Source organism: Arachis ipaensis, chromosome B5 (assembly GCF_059453495.1).
Source record: "Arachis ipaensis isolate K30076 ecotype BB chromosome B5, ASM5945349v1, whole genome shotgun sequence".
Taxonomy (NCBI): domain Eukaryota; kingdom Viridiplantae; phylum Streptophyta; class Magnoliopsida; order Fabales; family Fabaceae; genus Arachis; species Arachis ipaensis.
In genome coordinates, this window is record NC_142440.1 from 145,430,971 (window position 1) to 145,449,292 (window position 18,322).

An 18,322-nucleotide genomic window follows, 5' to 3' on the forward strand; every position below is an offset into this window, starting at 1 on the left:
ATATAGTTTAAAATTCCAAGTCCAACCAGAAAACCTCATCAAAACTTACAAAATAAGCAGGTTTGAGGTTGCTAACCTGGTCACGGGATCCCAGCAGCTGGTCTTCGTCATTAATCTGATCACTGACATCATTCAGTCCTACACCCTCCCCCATGCCAGTTCCATTAGCATCTTCAGATGATTTGAGGTTACCATCTTCATCCCGGTTTTCATTAGAAACTCCAAAACCTTCCGAAAACAAAGACGCTAAAATAGTTGCAATCACATGAGTTGTAACTGAAACCTACAAGTTGGCATTCCAATCAAATTATCAAATTCGGCACTGGGAAAATGACAGTGAATTGATGACAATTTATACCCCCCCCCCCCAAAAAAAAAAACAACACACACACAAAAAAACACTCTGAAAACAATTATCAGTACATCAGAAGATGAGATTTTCTATAATCAATCATTATAACAGAATATGGCAACTATAAAAACACAGTATTAAAAATAAGCTCTGGAATGAAAAAACAAAAAAAAATGAGATAAAGAGATAAAAAAAACTGTATGCTTATACATAAGATGAGATAAGAGATAATTAAGCTTACAGATCTGTGCATGTCTAAGAAATTTTCCATGAGCTCTTTACTGAAATTCAGCAATAGGTCCATGAGCATATGTAGATCTCTAAAGCTGGCTCCTACTTTGCAAGAATAGCTGTTAACTTTATTGTCAGCATGATTGACCAACTTCTCCTACAGAGACACAGAAAACCCATCATTGATTGATTTATCTAGCAAGAAACAGTACCGAGACAAAACCAAACTTACCCCAAAAGCAACTGTTTTGAAAATCTCATCACAGAGCATGTCCAAGCTGAGATTTGCAACAAATGACTGAAATAGCAATTCCCCCGTGCCAAGATTTACCAAGGACTCTTCAACAGTAGGGATGTTGCTAGACAAACATAAATTCTGGAAAACAGTTGCAATATGTTTATATGTAGACGCAAGGGCCTGATCGAAGTCAGCATTGAGCTCTTCACAGCTTTTTCCATCAGAGCTGTGTTTAGCAGATGACTCTACAGGAATGGAACTTTCCATTTTCGCAATGGTTAACTCTTCCTCAATTAATTTTGCCTGAGAAGTAAATGATTTTTCAACTGAGTTTCCCAATCAAATAATCAGGTTTCGAAAAGGTTATACGAACAGATCATGTACCTTCTCAATTATTTCTTGAAATTGATGAATCAAAATTTCTTTGACTTTGCACCTATCAGGATCATGCTCCCACAGTTCTAGAAGACGTGAGTTGAACACATTTAAAGCCTTGAAATTTTCGGTTAACAGCTGCTCCATATCTTGTGTAACAATGCAAATATGTGTGGTTGAAGTCAATGCAGTGACAGCTTTCGTCCCCCCAATCAGGTAACGATCCAATGATTCCTGTATTACGTTTTGATATATACCAAGAAATAGGAATGATTAATAAAGAACTTTGCATGATTCACAACCTCAAGACTGATATCAATAATCAATATAATATTCTTAGGAAGAAAAAATAATTTACAGAGAATCAACGAAATCAACTTCTGGGAGGAGGAGGAGGAGGAGGGGGGGGGGGGGGGGGGGAGGAGGAGGAGGAGGAGGAGGAGGGAGGGGGGAGGGGGCACTAAGCAGCCCCTACTCTCCAATGCCTAGGCAAATGATTCCCTACCACATTAACACCCTTAGCCCCCTTCAAATAATAACCCTCCCACGCACTTACACAGCATCACACACGCACATGGCCTCTCACACAAATCCTAGTAGCCGAGTCAGCAAGTTAGTTAAAATAACAGGACCTACTAGATTAACCCAATCCCCATGCCCAATCTCCCTGGTGTATCCTCAGCTGTCCCCCTATTCTTCCTCACTCTAACTTGGTATGTGTATATATCCAGTTTATTAACATAAGGGTAGGTCTGTAACACGTTTACATAAATGCAATGAAATAGAAACTAGCACAAATTCAATGCAATTTAGAAACAAAATCATCAGCAGAACCTTTGATTTGAAGAACGACGGTAAAAATTCGTCAATATAAGCAATCATCTGACTGGCTGAAGAACATGCTCTTTCACAAGTGCGTAAATGGCTATGTTCTAATGTCCTCAACAAAAGCATTTGCTCATGTGACACAGCACATAGACTATCAAATAATTGCTGCAGGAAGAGAAAAGAACATCAGAAGCACTGCAGTCAATAAGAAATATCAAAATAAAGAAGAAATGAGGACACTTACTTTTTGTTGCCACAGGCATTTATAAGTGGCAAACTGATTTGGAATAATAGAACACATATCAACAGTACTGTTATCAGCATCCAAGGAAACTTTAAACAAATTTGCCAGAGTATAAACACATTCTCTTAAACATTTCAATTGCTTGCCAAAATCACTGGCAGCAGCCAGTTGATTCTTTTGTATTCCAATGAGCTGATTGAGGAAAGAATTGGACCTATCAACCTGCAGAAATCATTCACACCTTAGACATATAAAATGGCAATGGTAAAAGTATTCATAAGCTTGACAGCGATGACAGAGTGGGTCACTAATATTAAATAGTTCAGTTGTCATTACACAGTATGGTTCAGTTGAGGTTGAGGTTGAGGAAGTGGAGGTAGTGGTTAGGTTGAGGTTGAGGGTAAGGAAATGGAGGTGGTGTTGACAGTGGGTGTGGGTGTGGGTGAGTGTGGGGTGGACGAAGATGAAGATGATGATGATGAAGAGATGATGATGCTGATGGAGGTGGGGTTGGCTGCTGGCCGGAGATAAGGAAGATGAGAGAGAAGTTGAGGATGACGACTATGGTGTATTGAAACTTCGACTTTGACCATCAAAAAATTCAACAAAAAGGTAAACTTGAAACTTATTTCAAGTGTTAGAAATAAAATTAAATATTAGGGGTATTTTTGAAAAACTTTAGAAATATAAAGTATACTTGACATATATATGTGAAAAACATTTCCAGAAAGTATATGTTGAAAATCTTTAAAAATAAAAGTGAAAAAGAAAAGAAAAACTAATCACCAATAAATAAATTATCATAAATTTAGTGAGCCATAGGAGTGCCAATATGAAGAGAGAGATTCCACCTGTTCAAGAGTTATATCTTTATGAGGATTAAGGCATATCTGCTGCAAAAAAAGCACAGATATAACACTTTTGAAATAATGTTCACTAGCTGTCTTCCATTCTATAAGCATGCTTTCTTCCGGGACATTCTTATCTTCAATTTTAGCACCATCTTCGGATGTTATAAGAGGTAGCTTACTATTTGTTAATAGTAAATGATCCACGCTCCCAAAAATTTCAAGAAACCACCAAGATTTATGCTGATCCTATATGTATAAAAATATTAAGGGAATCAAAGGGGGGAAGTTAGAATTTTTTCTAAAAAGAAAAAATAAAGACATAATATTAACTTTCATGGGAACTAAATATTAAGTTTCCCACCTCCTCATATGCAGACTTGTGTCGTGACAACCCACTGCTCTCTAAAAGCTTAAGTAGATCGGACAAAGCTCTTCTCTTTCCACGACTCTTTTTTTCTTTGTTCCAAATATCACCACAGTGAACAGCTGTGTCATATATGTTTTCAATCATATTCCACATGTCTTTCCATCCCTGCAAGTGAAGTTTATCCTGGGAGACACCACAAGCTCTGAATACGCTTCCAATATCTGCACAAATTGCAAGGTCATAAAAAATTGTGGACAAGAAACAAACCAAAATTTTTATTTTTATTTTTTTTTAAAAAAAGAATGAAGTCAATGAATCACAAGTTTGAGTTCTAATTATCTCTTAATAAGAAATAAGGAAAAAGATTTCCATTGAATTAGTATGGTTCTATGTTGCATGAGTACCGGAACACTAGATTACCGGAATATGTATCTAGCACACTGTAGTACAGGATATGAAAAGAGCGAAATCTACCTTCATATTTTGTTGACAAAAATTGCACATTTCTCTTAAGCTGTAAATTCTGCAAAGCTTTATCCAATTTTTCACCACATTTCTCAAACCACAGTGATCTACATCAGAGAAGACATGTTAACAACTTAAAGATTAGAAATATAAAGTGTACAACTTATATTGGATGTCAACTAACCTGTTCTCACCACTGAACAATGTCAAATCAACTGCACCACTGAGCAAGCCCTTATTTATAACATCATAAATAAGCTTGTGCCCACGAAAAGATTGAGCTTTGGCTCCTCTTTGTGCAGCTTCTTGGTTGAGGAATAACAACACTGGCTCTTGCAGAACATCCTTCATGAGAAAGGAAAGAAGACAACATATATAAGGCAGGAAGAATAAAATGCAGCGCTGGAAAATAGACAGCTGGATGAGGAGAGAAGTTTGCACAAAAGAATGAGCCGAGAAGGAAAAATACATGGATACTTGTGTTCATTGCCTAACTTCATATGGATTTATGGATTTAACATGATTCTAATGTTTGGTATCCTTCAAGGGCCCTAACTTGTTTTATATACTTTATAATGGTTTCTTATAACAGAAAAAATCGTAATTTAAGGGAAGTTGATTACACCAGGGGAAAAAAGTGAAAGGAAAAGATGTTGGTTGCACAGAAAAATTAGCTCTAATACCAAAAAGAGATGAGCAAATCTGGAGAACTAGAAAATATGAGTGAATATGAGATAGTTATTATGACTGAGAAACACTGATACAGCAGAATATATAGTAGAATAAATGGGGGCAGATTGGTCCTGTCACTCACTACTGCAGTTACAGGTCTATTATTGACAGTTGTCGCTAACAACCAACTGCTGATTGTAGTTAGTAACTGCTATAATAGACTACACATCTTCTACACCTCATTATGGAGAAGAAATGCCTCCGATTTAGACTCCATTCATAAGTGTTGCCAATCAAGAAAAACAGTGTTCATTACTACTATTACCTGTGTATTTTATTTCCCAGGTTATTGTTAGTGGGAGTGGGAGAGAGGCCAAGCATTATCCAAGTTCAGTGTTTCAACAAAAAGGTTCACCAGGTAGACTAAAAAGTTTTAATACGCAATCATATGATGTATTAGAAGCAACACCTAACTTTTTTTCTTCAAGAATTTTCACAAAGTAGAATATTTCAAGGAATGGAGAGGTAAAGTTAGTTGATTATTTGCTTATGTCCACATATAATGCTGAACCAGAGAAAGATAAGGTAATAAATTAAAAGAATAAAAAATAACAAAGACTGATGCATTAATTATCAAAATGTTATTTAGAGATTCAAGGATCACATACAGTATACTTCTGCATAAGCTTCTTCAGCTTTTGCCGGCTCTTCTTCAACTTTTCAATTGATGCATAACTCTTACTATCATCCCATCGGCATAGTTTCACCAATTCTTTTAGTTCAGTCTCAATTTCTTTCTTACTGGCATCAATGTACTTCAATACACTGCAATAAGTGTCATAATTCAATGTTCATAGATTCCCAAGGTTGAAAAAGTAAAAGACAAAAAATTGAATACAGAGCAAGATTAACGAACTTACATTGGTAAGAACTGCACATAAAAACCAAATATATTGTATAAGTATCCCAACTGCTTAATCCGAAAAGACCTGTCGTTATAATTAACAATTAACAAAGAGAATATTAGAAAATGGGTTATAACTTATAATTTCAAATAAAACTTGCTTGACAAATATTACACATTTATGCTAACTATTCATCAACATATCTAATGGCATAAAAACCGTTGAATTTTGTTGAGGGAGAGAAAGTGACACAATAATATCTATTGTCCTCCATAATGGTTTTCCTTATTCTTGGGCATTAGGAGACAAAGCAACAGCTAGAACTACAAACAAATCATACCTGGAATCATAGTCTAGGCACACACTTATATGGTTTTGTTTAAGGAAAGCAAAAAGAAGCTGGAGACGTTTCCCAAATTCACCAATGCTGGATGTTTGAATGAAGTCTTCCAGGCTGCAATACAGTAAATCAATAGAACAGGTTCAAAGATAAAACAAAAAAATAAAGGATGTCAAACTTTAAATGGAACAACAGAATGAGCTTTTGTTTCGAACATGCCTCTGGACAATGGATTGTGCAGATGGAGAACTGGTCTGAAGAATCGAATACAGAGGAAACCATAACTGCAACAAAAGCAAGTGAGAAAGAAAATAAGATATAGCATAAAAGAAAAAATCAGGATATTCATAAGAACAACAAAAGTAACAACGATAAAGAAAAGGTTTTGCTGGCTCATCATTATAAAGAACTGTAACTGCAATATAATTTAAAGATCATTCTTATCCAAACAACCAAAAGTTGCCAAAACCCTTCTCTAGATCAATTGGCGCAGGTCTCACTAGTTGCCTCTCACAATTTTGTTTTTCTCCTTACTTTATGGAAGTTACAAACTATTTAAGAAGTTACCATCTTTCGTAGTACAAAATTTAATTACAACCAGCAATATAAGGGACTGGATATTATGCCAGGATATTGACAGAATATCTGCCAGTATATCAGCAGAATATTTACTCATTCAAATATACAAATTCTGTTAAATTGTGCTCATGTAATTCTGGGTTTGAAGAAAATAAGAAGCTAAAGTAATATTGGTTTTAGAAGAGAGTCTGTGACAGCAGATGAATTTCAGAGAGCTCAATGAGGATACCATCGCTCTGCTACCATATTAAGATTCATGGTTACTCAGCAGAAATATTAGAGCGACTAGACCTGGGAGAGAGAGCGAGATAATATATTACTTGCGTTAATGCACCATCTAAACTACTAACCATTATCTAACAATAATTCAACAAAGACCAAAAGAGGATCTTGCATGAAGAAACATGTTAGATAATAAAACAATTAGGATGTGTTTGGATTAGCGTTTTGACTATGAAAAGTACGTTCAAGTTTCTTGAACGCTTGAATATTTCATTTGGCTTTTTTTTTTAATTCCAGAACGCAGATATTCTCACTCTCAACCCACGTTTATGATAAGTTATAAAAGTTGTAGCTTATGCGTTGCGTTCACTTGTTACGTTTACCTATTTTATCAATTCTACCCTTTATTCTTTTCTTCAAAGAGGCACAAATAACAATTCATCTTAGGAATCATTAATCCCACTAAGAAGGATAAATTAAATAAAGGAAAAACAACCATTTGTACCCATGAACTTTACGAACGCTGACAAAAATACCCATTAAAGAAGAAAACTAACGTTGTATCCATCAAAGATGGATTCCGTACGACAAAAGTACCCAAATCCTAAATTTATGTTGACTTTTTAATAAAATTCCAGAATTACCCCATCCTTTATCTTTAACCCCTTCTCTCTTCTTTCCCAAATCTCAAACACCTCCATTGCCTAAAAACCCTAATCTCAATGGAGGTGTTTGAGATTTGGGAAAGAAGAGAGAAGGGGTTGAAGATAATGATGGGAGTAATTCTGGAATTTTATTATTCAACATAAATTTAGAATTTGGGTACTTTTGTCGTACAGAATCCATCTTTGATGGATACAACATTAGTTTTCTTCTTTAATGAGTACTTTTGTCTGCGTTCGTAAAGTTCATGAGTACAAATAGTTATTTTTCCTTAAATAAAAAACTAACCATAAAAAAATAACAAAATTATAAGTAGTGAAAAATTATAATCCAAAATAGTATCAAATAAAAGAGTACTACTATAAAAAAAATATGGATTCTATTTTTTTCAGTTTTGTAAAATTTGACAGCGTAATTCTTGTATACTGTTTATTATTGTAATTCTTTTAAAATATGAATGATTTTTTTTTTTTGTGACTCAGTTTTTTTTGGTGACTAAAATATGAATGATTGATCTTATTAGAAAGGACAAATTAAATAAAAATTTAACCATAAGTAATAATAAAATCATAATTAGTAGAAAATTACAATTCAAAATAGAACTAAAAACAAGAATACTGAAAGTACTAAAAGAATACGATGCAAAAAAGAGTATTGAAAAAAAAAACTAAAACTAAAATTCTTATGTATATACCTTAAAAAATGATAGAATAAACCAAACAAGTTATTCTTTTAACCATAATATCAATTAATGATCTTATTAGGTAAGCAAATTAAACAAAAATAACCATAGATAATAACAGTGAAAAATTATAGTGTATAACAAAAGAGTACTAAAAAAATACTATATAAAGATATACTAAAAAACCTAAAAAAGTATAAAAAAATTAAACATGTTTGAAAGGATAATATTATAATGTAATATCATGTCTATTTTAGTAATCATCTATTTAAATGTGATTTTAACTATCATTATCTAAACAATATTCATTCTATCAAAATTAATTTTCTAGAGTTGCCAAACATAAATCACGTTGCTACAAATTCACTTTTATCCAAAATCAATTCTATAAAATCAAGTTCATTCAAATTTTAGTTTGATAAACGTCAATCCAAACACACACTTCATGTACCTTTATCTGAAATGTCAACATTTTCAAAGAGATGTTTCATGATACAAGATAACCAAGGAGAGAGTATATTTAGCCCAAAAAAAATTCTCTTACGTAAGTGTACAATTAATTAACGTTAACAAACCTGAAAGCTATTGTGAAACGAAAACAATATCAAAAGAGTAAAGTATCATTTTTGTCCACAACGATTGGGGTAAATCCTATGTGTCCCTAACGTTTAAATCGTCCTATTTGTATCCCTAACGTTTGTAAAAGTGATTCAATGTTATCCTGCCGTCAATTACACATCATGAGCGCTATAGTTTGAGTTTTAAAAATCTCTTCTTGAAGTTAGAATATAAATGTCTGGGATAGAATCGATGATCTACTCCGAAAAATAGCTCCTCAGATGTTGAAACTAATTTCTACAACATTTACATAATTCACTTTTCTAGGGACATAATTGAATCTAAACACAAATAATGGGTATAATATTAAAATCGAACACATCCAAATAAGACCTAATTGAGAATGAATACATCAAAGTGAGAATAATTGAAAAATATAATCTGATTTGTTAGTATAATTGATAGTAGGATAACATTTAATCACTTTTATAAACGTTAAGGATACAAATAGGATGATTTAAACGTTAGGGACACAAATAGGACATACACCAAACGTTGGGGACAAAAACGATACTTTATTCGTATCAAAATAAAGAGGAAATGGTAAATACTTTGCCAGCATGTCAGGGATCATATCTAGCCCATTTATGATGAAGGTTAAAAAAAAAAATAAAAGAAGTGAATTTCCACTTACTTTGCCAGCATTATGCTCATATCCATGCATCACCTCATCAAGCAAACCAGGCCAAGAGCCCAGTTCTATCTTTTGCCATGATGACAATAGATCATAAATATTATTCAATTTATCTACAAGCAAGTTAAACCAGAAAAATTAGTAATATTAGGGAGTACACAATGGATAAACAAAACTTGAAAGAAGATTCATACCTGGGAAGGGGAACTTTGAACCATGTTCTTGCATAAGTTGAGCCTTGTGCAGTAGAAACTGCAATCCTGAGAAGGCCTGAAGTAGGGAAAAAGGATATAGCTTAGAAAACACAATATATTATAAAAAAAATTAAGAAAGTGTACCCATGGCATACAACTAAACTAAGCTTCATGAGTCTTGTTAGAATATCTGTGAATAAATGAGTTAGCATATTATAGGAACCCTTAGGATATGGTAGTTAATTGTGTATATCCTGCAATTATGTATAGATTCCCTTTTCAGGCTACATAAATTAGTCTCTGTTGTTCAGCTAAAACAAATGGAATTCTTATGTCTCGCTCCTTCTCTCACATTCAACAAGGCTAAAAACAACATTCTAATTCAAAAGAGAACATTGAATTAAAACTTTCCAGAGAATAAACTTTTGAACAGAAAAGGATAGCAGATACACAAGAAGGCTTGAATTGGGTTAAAGTTACAGTTAGATTGGATTTGAAAAACTTGAAATCATATTCAACACAAGAAAAGTACCTACAAACAATTACTATTAGAGAGCAGTAATAAATAATAACCGTATTACATTATACATAGGAATTTTTCCAAGTCAACTGTTACATTTTCTGCATAAAAACAATCTGTAAGGAACGTTGCAGTCTAACCAGTCATGATTACTACCTTTGCTAACGGGATATTTGAAGGAAGAGACAAGAGCATGTCAATTACGTCTGAAATTTTCTGGAGATCATTATGATTTTCCCACTCATTTAGCACGGATAGGATCTCCCGACGGAGAGGTGCAAGTACTTTCAACATATTTGCCATCTCTGGAGCATTTGGATCCTAGTACCGAGAAGAACAAAAAGGATATACATGTCATCATGCAACTACAGAAACATCAAGGGGGAAGAAACACATCTTAAAGTAACAGCCACACCTTGTAAAAATTGTATCTGGTGTCAGATTTGTGAGATGAAATAAACTTCCTCTGATAGTCTAAACAGAGATAAAGTAAGTGCTCTGGCATCAGTTTAACATCTAATCCAGGCAAAATTGAAGAATGGATTCCTGAAAGCAGTTGGAAACAGATACATGAGCTAGGCTCAGAAACAAAAGTTGCAAACATTAACAAAAACAGTGATTACTACCTTTCATTAAATCAATTCCCAAAGAATACGAGTCACTAAAGGAATGCAACCAATCTTCATTAGAAACCTTGAAAGATCCCGACTGAACCAAACGCGAACGTTGTTAAACACAACATATAAATCAAGTTTGCCAATCCAAGCAAAGGAGACAGAAAGTAGAGACAAACTCACAGTCTGGACAAGATCACTAGATCCAAATAACTGGTTGTGAATGAGAACCACATTGCTAACAATAGACTCTTCCAGTTCCTTCCATTCTTCATCCAATATTTCACATTCCATTGACTGTTCCGTCTGATTGAAAGAATAAATTTCATTTCAAATATACATATAGAATCAACTAATCAACTAGAAAAGGATATTTAGAGTTGGAAAACACTTGCATTTGAGTCAAAGGGTTTTTCCTCAGAAGAAACTAACCAACTAAACAAATAATAAAGGATATGAAAGTTGAAAGCATTACTGTATCATTGGGTTTTTCCTCGGAAGAAAATTGTTCCCATTCTGAAAAGGTTTCAGTTGCACTTAATTTTGCAAGAGTTGGCATGTCAACTTCAATAACACTCTCGATTTGGAAAGCTCGAGGTTTAAACTTGTATTGCTGAGATTCATAATCACTTTTGGACTTAGCATGAACTTTCATACCCATCCAAAGGGTTGCAAACTCATCAAATATCTTGTGCAAGAGCTGATGCAAAAAATATTTGTTAAAGAAAGGACTTGTAGAATTCCATACAAATGATTCAGCAGAAGTTTAAACTACAGTAAAGATACTGACCATATAAGTTTTAACATCCATTACTTTTGCATGTGCTATGGAATGTGCAAGCTGAACAAGAATGTTCTGATAGACAGAAGCTCGATATTGCAATGAAGATACCTGTTTTACTTAATCCAGTTACAAACGGATGAACAAAAACAAATTGATTCTATTGATTAAACAATCGAGAAAGTTATTTTACATAACTCAATCCATTGGTATGTACCTTCATATTAGCAGCAATGCCACTGGAGAGACACATAAGCCTTTCCATTAAAGCAATATCAAGCGAGTAAAATCCTTTACCAAAATCAAGTGTGTATGATAGATGCATGTCATGTCTAATGTCATTCCTAAGAGAGATAAACTTGCGTGAAGTTGCACGCGGGAAGCGCATAATTGTGTATAGCATTTCCTGCAATATTCAAAGCTCACCATGTCAGTTGTCAAAAACCAAAACCCCTCAAAACAAATTGCTAAAAAAAGGTAGAAACAAACAACAAAAACAAAATACCATATCCAGGATGATGTTTTCAAGCCCAAGTCTAGCAAGATATTCTTTTTCCAAGCTACTTGACAGAATCAGTGACAATCCGAATTTTATCTCATACACAGCAACTTGTATTGGTTGAATAATATCATTAAAACAAACGTATTCATCCGTCAACCGATCAATGAAATGTGTTGCTGTTTCCTGAAATTCAAAATTGGCAGCTAATGTAAAACTAAAATAAATGAAATGAAAGTTGTTACATGTAAGAATTGGACAAACAGGAAGCATATGTCTTTTACAGGCAATACATCTTGGTCTAGGCCTCCTACATCTGTCTCACGACAGCATGTCATCATTTCTTTGTTTTATTCCGAATTCATGCATGCTTCTCGTATCAAATTTGAATAATACGTGCATCCGAGACCAACTGTCTCCACTTATTAGTTCTTACCAATACCTACCTTGCTTGTCAAGCTGTCATTGAGGAAATTCCATGACAAACAATTTTCATGAATCCTTCAATTTCTTGGAAATTTTATTGTTCACAAGCATACTGAGAACCATTTCATCTGTCCACCTTTTATAGCATGTTATTCTTGTCCTATTTATCACATCGCAATGGGTTCTAACATATTGTCCCATTTTGATAGAATTTTCTCACCTCAAAATAAATAGGACTTGAGAACCATTATTTTCCAATGTTCTTACTCGGCATTTTTTAATTTCAGATGATAAGAAGAAAATATGCATTGGTTGTTCTAATCACAAATAAAAATTTTCTGTGATTTGAGTTACATATAGAATAACAATAAATAGTAGTAATTCAAATTAGTTCAACCAACAACACATGCCTAAGTAGTTATACCTGCCAGTTCCGAGCCCGATCAGCAACCTGTTGAAATTCCTTTACTTTAATACTGCTTTTCAAATCTTCCAACAAAGCAAGTTGTTTTAGAAACTCATGACATTCATTCATTAACTTCTTGTATTTCCATGGTTCAGGGCGGAAGACAATCTAAGTAAAAACAACAATGATCAATGTTGGTTGCTTCACAGAAAATGTCGACAAAGATACAAACAGAAATAAAGATGCAAAATAATTTCATCATCGAACCTCATTAGACACAGGAGGTTTTGGAGAGAGAGAGAGAGAGAGAGAGAGAGAGAGAGAGAGAGAGAGAGAGAGAGAGAGAGAGAGAGAGAGAGAACAGCTTGGAAAAAAAATATTGAAACAAGAAAAATACAATGCCAGGTAAATTGCAGTAGTACCCACAAAAACGGAACAAACGCACGAAACAAATGAAATTGTTTAAATAAGTTCTCAACTTGGTAGACCAAATCAGCCCCTTGAAGATTTTTATAATAAATTTGTTTCGTTTCAGTGTATATAAGATATCAATTAAAGAACAAAATTGAAGTGCAAGACTATATTTCATGTCAAATAATGAAAAACCAAATTGATGCTCAAAGACACAAATGTTCAAAGAATAACTTGATATCATGTATATTCCCAACTATATTATTAAGGCTATTGGTACACCCTGAAATTTTTGAGGGGCAAAAGTTAAGGGAGAAACTAACTAGTTATTAATGGCCAAAAAAGAAAAAATCCCTTTCAACTTGTTCGGTAAAAAGTCGAAACAAAATAAAAGTAAAACCACCATGAACAAGTCACCACTGCACATAGCTAGTAATGCTGCCACCATCAATCTGATTCAACTACTCCACCTTGAACAACACCATCCCACTACCATTAATCAAGCCCCAATACCACCACCCCTGTCAATCAGTGTCATTGGCACCACCATCAAGTGCCAGAAACACTACCACAAGCACCAAGAAGGTCGGCATTACTGCCACTTGAAGATCAGCACCATAGCCACCACCATGACTGACGTTGAGTTGCCACCATAAACAACACTACATCCTCCTGTAGTGCAATGCTAGATGACTATCGGGCAAATAAGCGTACAAGTTTGATGGCATTGGCTACACAAAGATGGGTGAACTACAACCCAATGGTTATCAAATACAAGTGATGGGTGAAGGAGAGAATCAGTTAGCAGAGCAATGTCGAGAATAGTATGCATAGGAAGTAAAGGACTTCTATGATTTCAACATAATTGGGAGGAAAAATACCATAATGTGGATTATGGGGACATTTGACCTGAAAGGAGATGAAAATTTTATGCCAATAAAATTGACCCTGGTTTATTATTGATAACCCAAGCATGGATATCAGAATTAGATATGTACCAATCTCTTAATCAAAACAAAAATCTTGATACCACAATGCTGAAAGACAGTAATTATATTCACATCATTCAAAGCTTAAAATTTTGGATGGAATAAATTTGGAAAGTTGAAACAAAATTGAAATAATTTAGAAACCTTTCTTTGAAGCTTCATATGTTCTGCTTGAAGCTTTTCTAGCCTTTCTGCCTTTCTTTTATCAGCTTCTCTTGTGAAAAACTGTCCTGATAAATACCCACATTCTTTCCGCACCTGAAAGAAAACAATAATTATAACCCAATTCACCCAGAAGACAAATAGATTAAGTACATAGGAGTACAAATCATAAAATAACAAACAAACAAGAACGATTAGCTGCTACAAAGTGAAGAAGACAATCTTGATCAAATTCGTTGACTCTAGTACCTGAATTTCAAGTTCAAGTGATGATACCATTTCTTCAATATGAGAATACTTGCAAGAGTACTTAATGGCAGGATCAACATTATAGCTGCTAAGCAGCAGATGAATGCGTAATCCTCCAATATGTACCCATGCACAACCAATGCTATAACTGAAATCTGAGACAAAAATAGCTCAAGTTAAATATACATGAGATTCAAAGAAAAAAAAAAAGATAGTTAACAGATACCAGACTATGTCAAAGTAATAGATTCAAAATACAACATAATATCGAATTATATGCTTAAGAATTATATTTTCTTCCTATATATATATATATAAGCACAAATAATTACCATCAGAATTCGACTGAAGATACAGCTCACTGAGCAGCGGAACAATGATTTTGGGCACTGAGTTTTTCAATCTATGGTGGCTTGAAGAAGCAATGAGAGTGCTCACCAAATTGATTCCTTCTTCCTACATTCATTCAAGGGAATGAGGTATAGAACATAAGCTTGGACTCCGAGCATCAACAATTCAAAAAACCATACAGAACCACCACACAACATTATACAAATAAAGAGCAACATGAAGCAGAAAATGCATCAATAACACATTTCAAGTTGAGTTCCTCATTCTGTCCTAAATTTATTTCATCATTACAACAAGGTCATCCTTATTCATAGTCCCAGATGTAATGAAAACATAGTTGCTATCTGCTAGAGATACATCATCTAATTACAAAAGCTAAAGTACAGGATTATTTCAGTTAACATCAAATGAAACTTTTTACCTCAATTTAAAAGGCTAGTTTTATAAGTAGTAGAGCAAAATATTGAGGAGCTAGAACATTAAATAATAAGCCTACTAGAACTAACAGCATTTTAGAGTCAATTTTCGCAATCTTCTGGTAAATACTGGGAACTTGTGCATACATATTCATAATAAAGGAAAAAGACGCTATAAATGACCCAAAAATGAATAAATAGAAAAGACTACATATCCCAGTCCGACAGCATTCGTTCATTTTAGAAAACCAGTATTCTATAACCTGTTGTCCTAATCTATCATATACGTGAAAGAAGAAATTGAATTATACAATGCTCAACTTAATATCAATCATTATACTAGCTAATGTTGCATTCAAATATATCTCCAAATATTCACTCTGAAAAGTATAATCCATGCTGCCAATTGACAGAATCAGTTTGAAGATAAATTTATCTGTACATTGGTGTTCCTAGATTTTCCAACTTCAATTTGCTACATATATCAGTACATCCAAATGAGCACTATATAATAAAGGTAATAAAGCATCAGCGAATTAATTCCAACCGCATTCAAAAAAAACATCAGCTATCATACTCGTTCAACTGTAATGCCATTATTAAAAAATAAAAAGATAAAATACTGACAAAAAGCATAATAAATAAAATAAACATACCGTGACTGCATTATTCTCTAAAGAACAGAAACTAGACTTGAGTCCTTCGAACTGATCCACATCAAAAGATTTTTTGTGCGCATAGACAATCTACGTTTAAGCAAACCCATAAATTCATGAACTTTTCAAGCTATTTATGAATTTAAGAAATAATAACATAAGGCATAAATCACTGCAGAATTGAGGAAAGCAAAACCTGTTGAAAAAGAGCACGGGCCGCTAATAAAAGAAAACTGGGTAGATCAGGTCCATGACAAGAGCAACGCCACAAATTAGACATTGTAACTCTAAACTTATGACATTGCACTGGAAGTTCCTTGATAGCATGAGTGTTTTTCCTGAATCATGATCCCCAAGAAAATATTTAAAAAAAAAAAAAAACGAATTCAGTAGAAAAAATAAACAGCTTTATGTGCTTATTTGGCATTATAAGGAGTTCAGAAACTTTTAATATCCATGCTAGGTATTGAACAACTCATGAGTCTGAACCTAAAAGCTTAGATATCCAGGAAATGAAATAATATAGTGTTTAAGCATCAGTAGAGATATCCAGAGTTGAATTACTGTTTGAATTACTCATGAGTCCAAACCTCTCACATTAGGTGGTATGGGCATGCTTTGAGAAGATTAAAAAAAGCATCAAGTCAAGAGGGTGGATAAGATGGCAGCTAGCTGAATGAGTTTTGGGTAGAGGGAGACACAAGGAGACTCTATAGAACTAATCAAACGAGATATAAACATAAATAGGCTACGTATAGACATGATCAAAGATAGCCACACAATGGCATTATTTGATTTATATAGCTAACTCCATCAAGCAGTGTAAGGCTCTACTGTTGTTAATCCTTGTCATGAAACTATTTGTCCCAAAAGATTAAAACTTATCAGAATAGGCACATGAACTATTGTATCTCTAATGCGCCCCCTTATTGTAAGAGCCTTTTTTACTCTTTATTTTCCTTATACTGGAATTCTTTCTATCCTTGGCTGAAAACCAACTTGTCTGAAGACAAAACAGCTATGATCAACAACTTCAACCTCTATATACTCTTAGTGCTCTAATTGGATGTCAAACTGAGGAGTGCCCATAGTATACTCTTGCAACTCTAGTTGATTGTGAAATTGTTCCTTTGGGCGGGAAACCAAGGCATCTTTCCCTTTGGGAACACGGTACTGGAGATTCTTCTTATCTTCTAATTTTGATAACCTAAAGGGGATATTTCTCATCCTTATCTTTATGATATAAAATTCTATTGAAAAAAAAAAAATATGATTGCTTCAACTATTTGGGTGCTTTGGAAAAAAGTTTTCATTTGATGATTGACTTGTGTTCTAGGAAGGAAGGCAGTCTGAATCTATATGATTTTGGTGTCTTAAAGACTTAACAGTTTTTCCTGAAAACTAATATATAACCTCTCATTTTAGCCCCATAAAATTAATTTCTCAAGGATTTACTACATTAGAATATCTTCTTTCCTCAAATTTAAAGTAATGATCTCCTGTGAGCTTCTGAGAGGAGTATATAACAATGAACAATGCACCTTTAAGTCACCTTTCTCTCATTTTCATCATTTATTCTCATTACATAATAATCCTATCTGAAATTTCGACAATGTGCAAAACTTTAATTATTCTAAGAATGCAAACTTTTCTTCTGCAACCAAAAAGATAGGTCTGCTCAAGATTTGAGACAACAAAACAAAGCCAAAATTTGAAATATAAAAATATATTATAAAAAGGTCAAGAATTGTCCTCCTATCTTTCAAACTCTATGGTGCATAAACTGTACTCACGTGATATGGAAGACAGTTGATGCATTGACGGGCTGCAAGAGTATGGGGGGTATAGCAACACTGCTTACATCAAAACCTTCAACCTTTGAGAAATTCTGCATAAAACCGTATATCATGAGTGGTAAAAAAAATTGCATATCAAGCAGGACAACTTACAGAAACAAGTGGTAAAAAAAATTGCATATCAAGCAGGACAACTTACAGAAACAATGTATGCTTGCACATACCTTAATGAAGTCAGGAAAGCATATCCACAATGATTCATGCCACGTAAACCACATCTCTAGAATAAAGCTTGCAATCTTCTTAATCCCTGCAACATTCCCCCCATACCCCAAGGGATGTAGAAGAGGGTTAAATGCCATATTTGAGAAAGTGGATAATATGAAACAAGCAGCAGTTTTGCACGAACCTGCATCCACCGAGGTCCATTCACTCAGGATCCACAATATCTTTCTTTGGGGAGAAAACATTTGTGGAGGGATTGATGATAAACGCAATGAAAACTTTAATGCATTGTCCAGATTGATTGTAAGATAGTCCATAATCTAACAGGTAGCCAAATTTGCCAAGTCAATAAAACAGACAA

The 18,322-nt window shown here is 34.0% G+C and overlaps 1 protein-coding gene across 1 annotated transcript in view; it reads right to left on the reverse strand.

The window, feature by feature from the left end:
* Window positions 1-18,322, reverse strand: part of LOC107644307 (midasin-like protein) — a 43,147-nt gene that overhangs the window by 3,238 nt on the left and 21,587 nt on the right. Inside the window, exons 39-71 of the mRNA XM_016348146.3 lie at window positions 18,146-18,281; window positions 17,961-18,046; window positions 17,734-17,828; window positions 16,137-16,278; window positions 15,941-16,030; window positions 14,850-14,973; window positions 14,518-14,672; window positions 14,251-14,364; window positions 12,725-12,874; window positions 11,881-12,060; window positions 11,593-11,781; window positions 11,385-11,486; window positions 11,070-11,294; window positions 10,778-10,900; window positions 10,607-10,688; window positions 10,396-10,526; window positions 10,137-10,301; window positions 9,461-9,536; window positions 9,267-9,379; window positions 6,088-6,152; window positions 5,869-5,982; window positions 5,544-5,612; window positions 5,292-5,448; window positions 4,136-4,296; window positions 3,961-4,058; window positions 3,481-3,707; window positions 3,120-3,365; window positions 2,269-2,490; window positions 2,031-2,189; window positions 1,206-1,430; window positions 816-1,124; window positions 594-740; window positions 77-283 (exon numbers count right to left, since the gene is read on the reverse strand). Coding sequence (XP_016203632.1) covers window positions 77-283; window positions 594-740; window positions 816-1,124; window positions 1,206-1,430; window positions 2,031-2,189; window positions 2,269-2,490; window positions 3,120-3,365; window positions 3,481-3,707; window positions 3,961-4,058; window positions 4,136-4,296; window positions 5,292-5,448; window positions 5,544-5,612; window positions 5,869-5,982; window positions 6,088-6,152; window positions 9,267-9,379; window positions 9,461-9,536; window positions 10,137-10,301; window positions 10,396-10,526; window positions 10,607-10,688; window positions 10,778-10,900; window positions 11,070-11,294; window positions 11,385-11,486; window positions 11,593-11,781; window positions 11,881-12,060; window positions 12,725-12,874; window positions 14,251-14,364; window positions 14,518-14,672; window positions 14,850-14,973; window positions 15,941-16,030; window positions 16,137-16,278; window positions 17,734-17,828; window positions 17,961-18,046; window positions 18,146-18,281 — 4,884 coding nt within the window. The remainder of the gene's footprint in view (window positions 1-76; window positions 284-593; window positions 741-815; window positions 1,125-1,205; window positions 1,431-2,030; window positions 2,190-2,268; window positions 2,491-3,119; window positions 3,366-3,480; window positions 3,708-3,960; window positions 4,059-4,135; window positions 4,297-5,291; window positions 5,449-5,543; window positions 5,613-5,868; window positions 5,983-6,087; window positions 6,153-9,266; window positions 9,380-9,460; window positions 9,537-10,136; window positions 10,302-10,395; window positions 10,527-10,606; window positions 10,689-10,777; window positions 10,901-11,069; window positions 11,295-11,384; window positions 11,487-11,592; window positions 11,782-11,880; window positions 12,061-12,724; window positions 12,875-14,250; window positions 14,365-14,517; window positions 14,673-14,849; window positions 14,974-15,940; window positions 16,031-16,136; window positions 16,279-17,733; window positions 17,829-17,960; window positions 18,047-18,145; window positions 18,282-18,322) is intronic.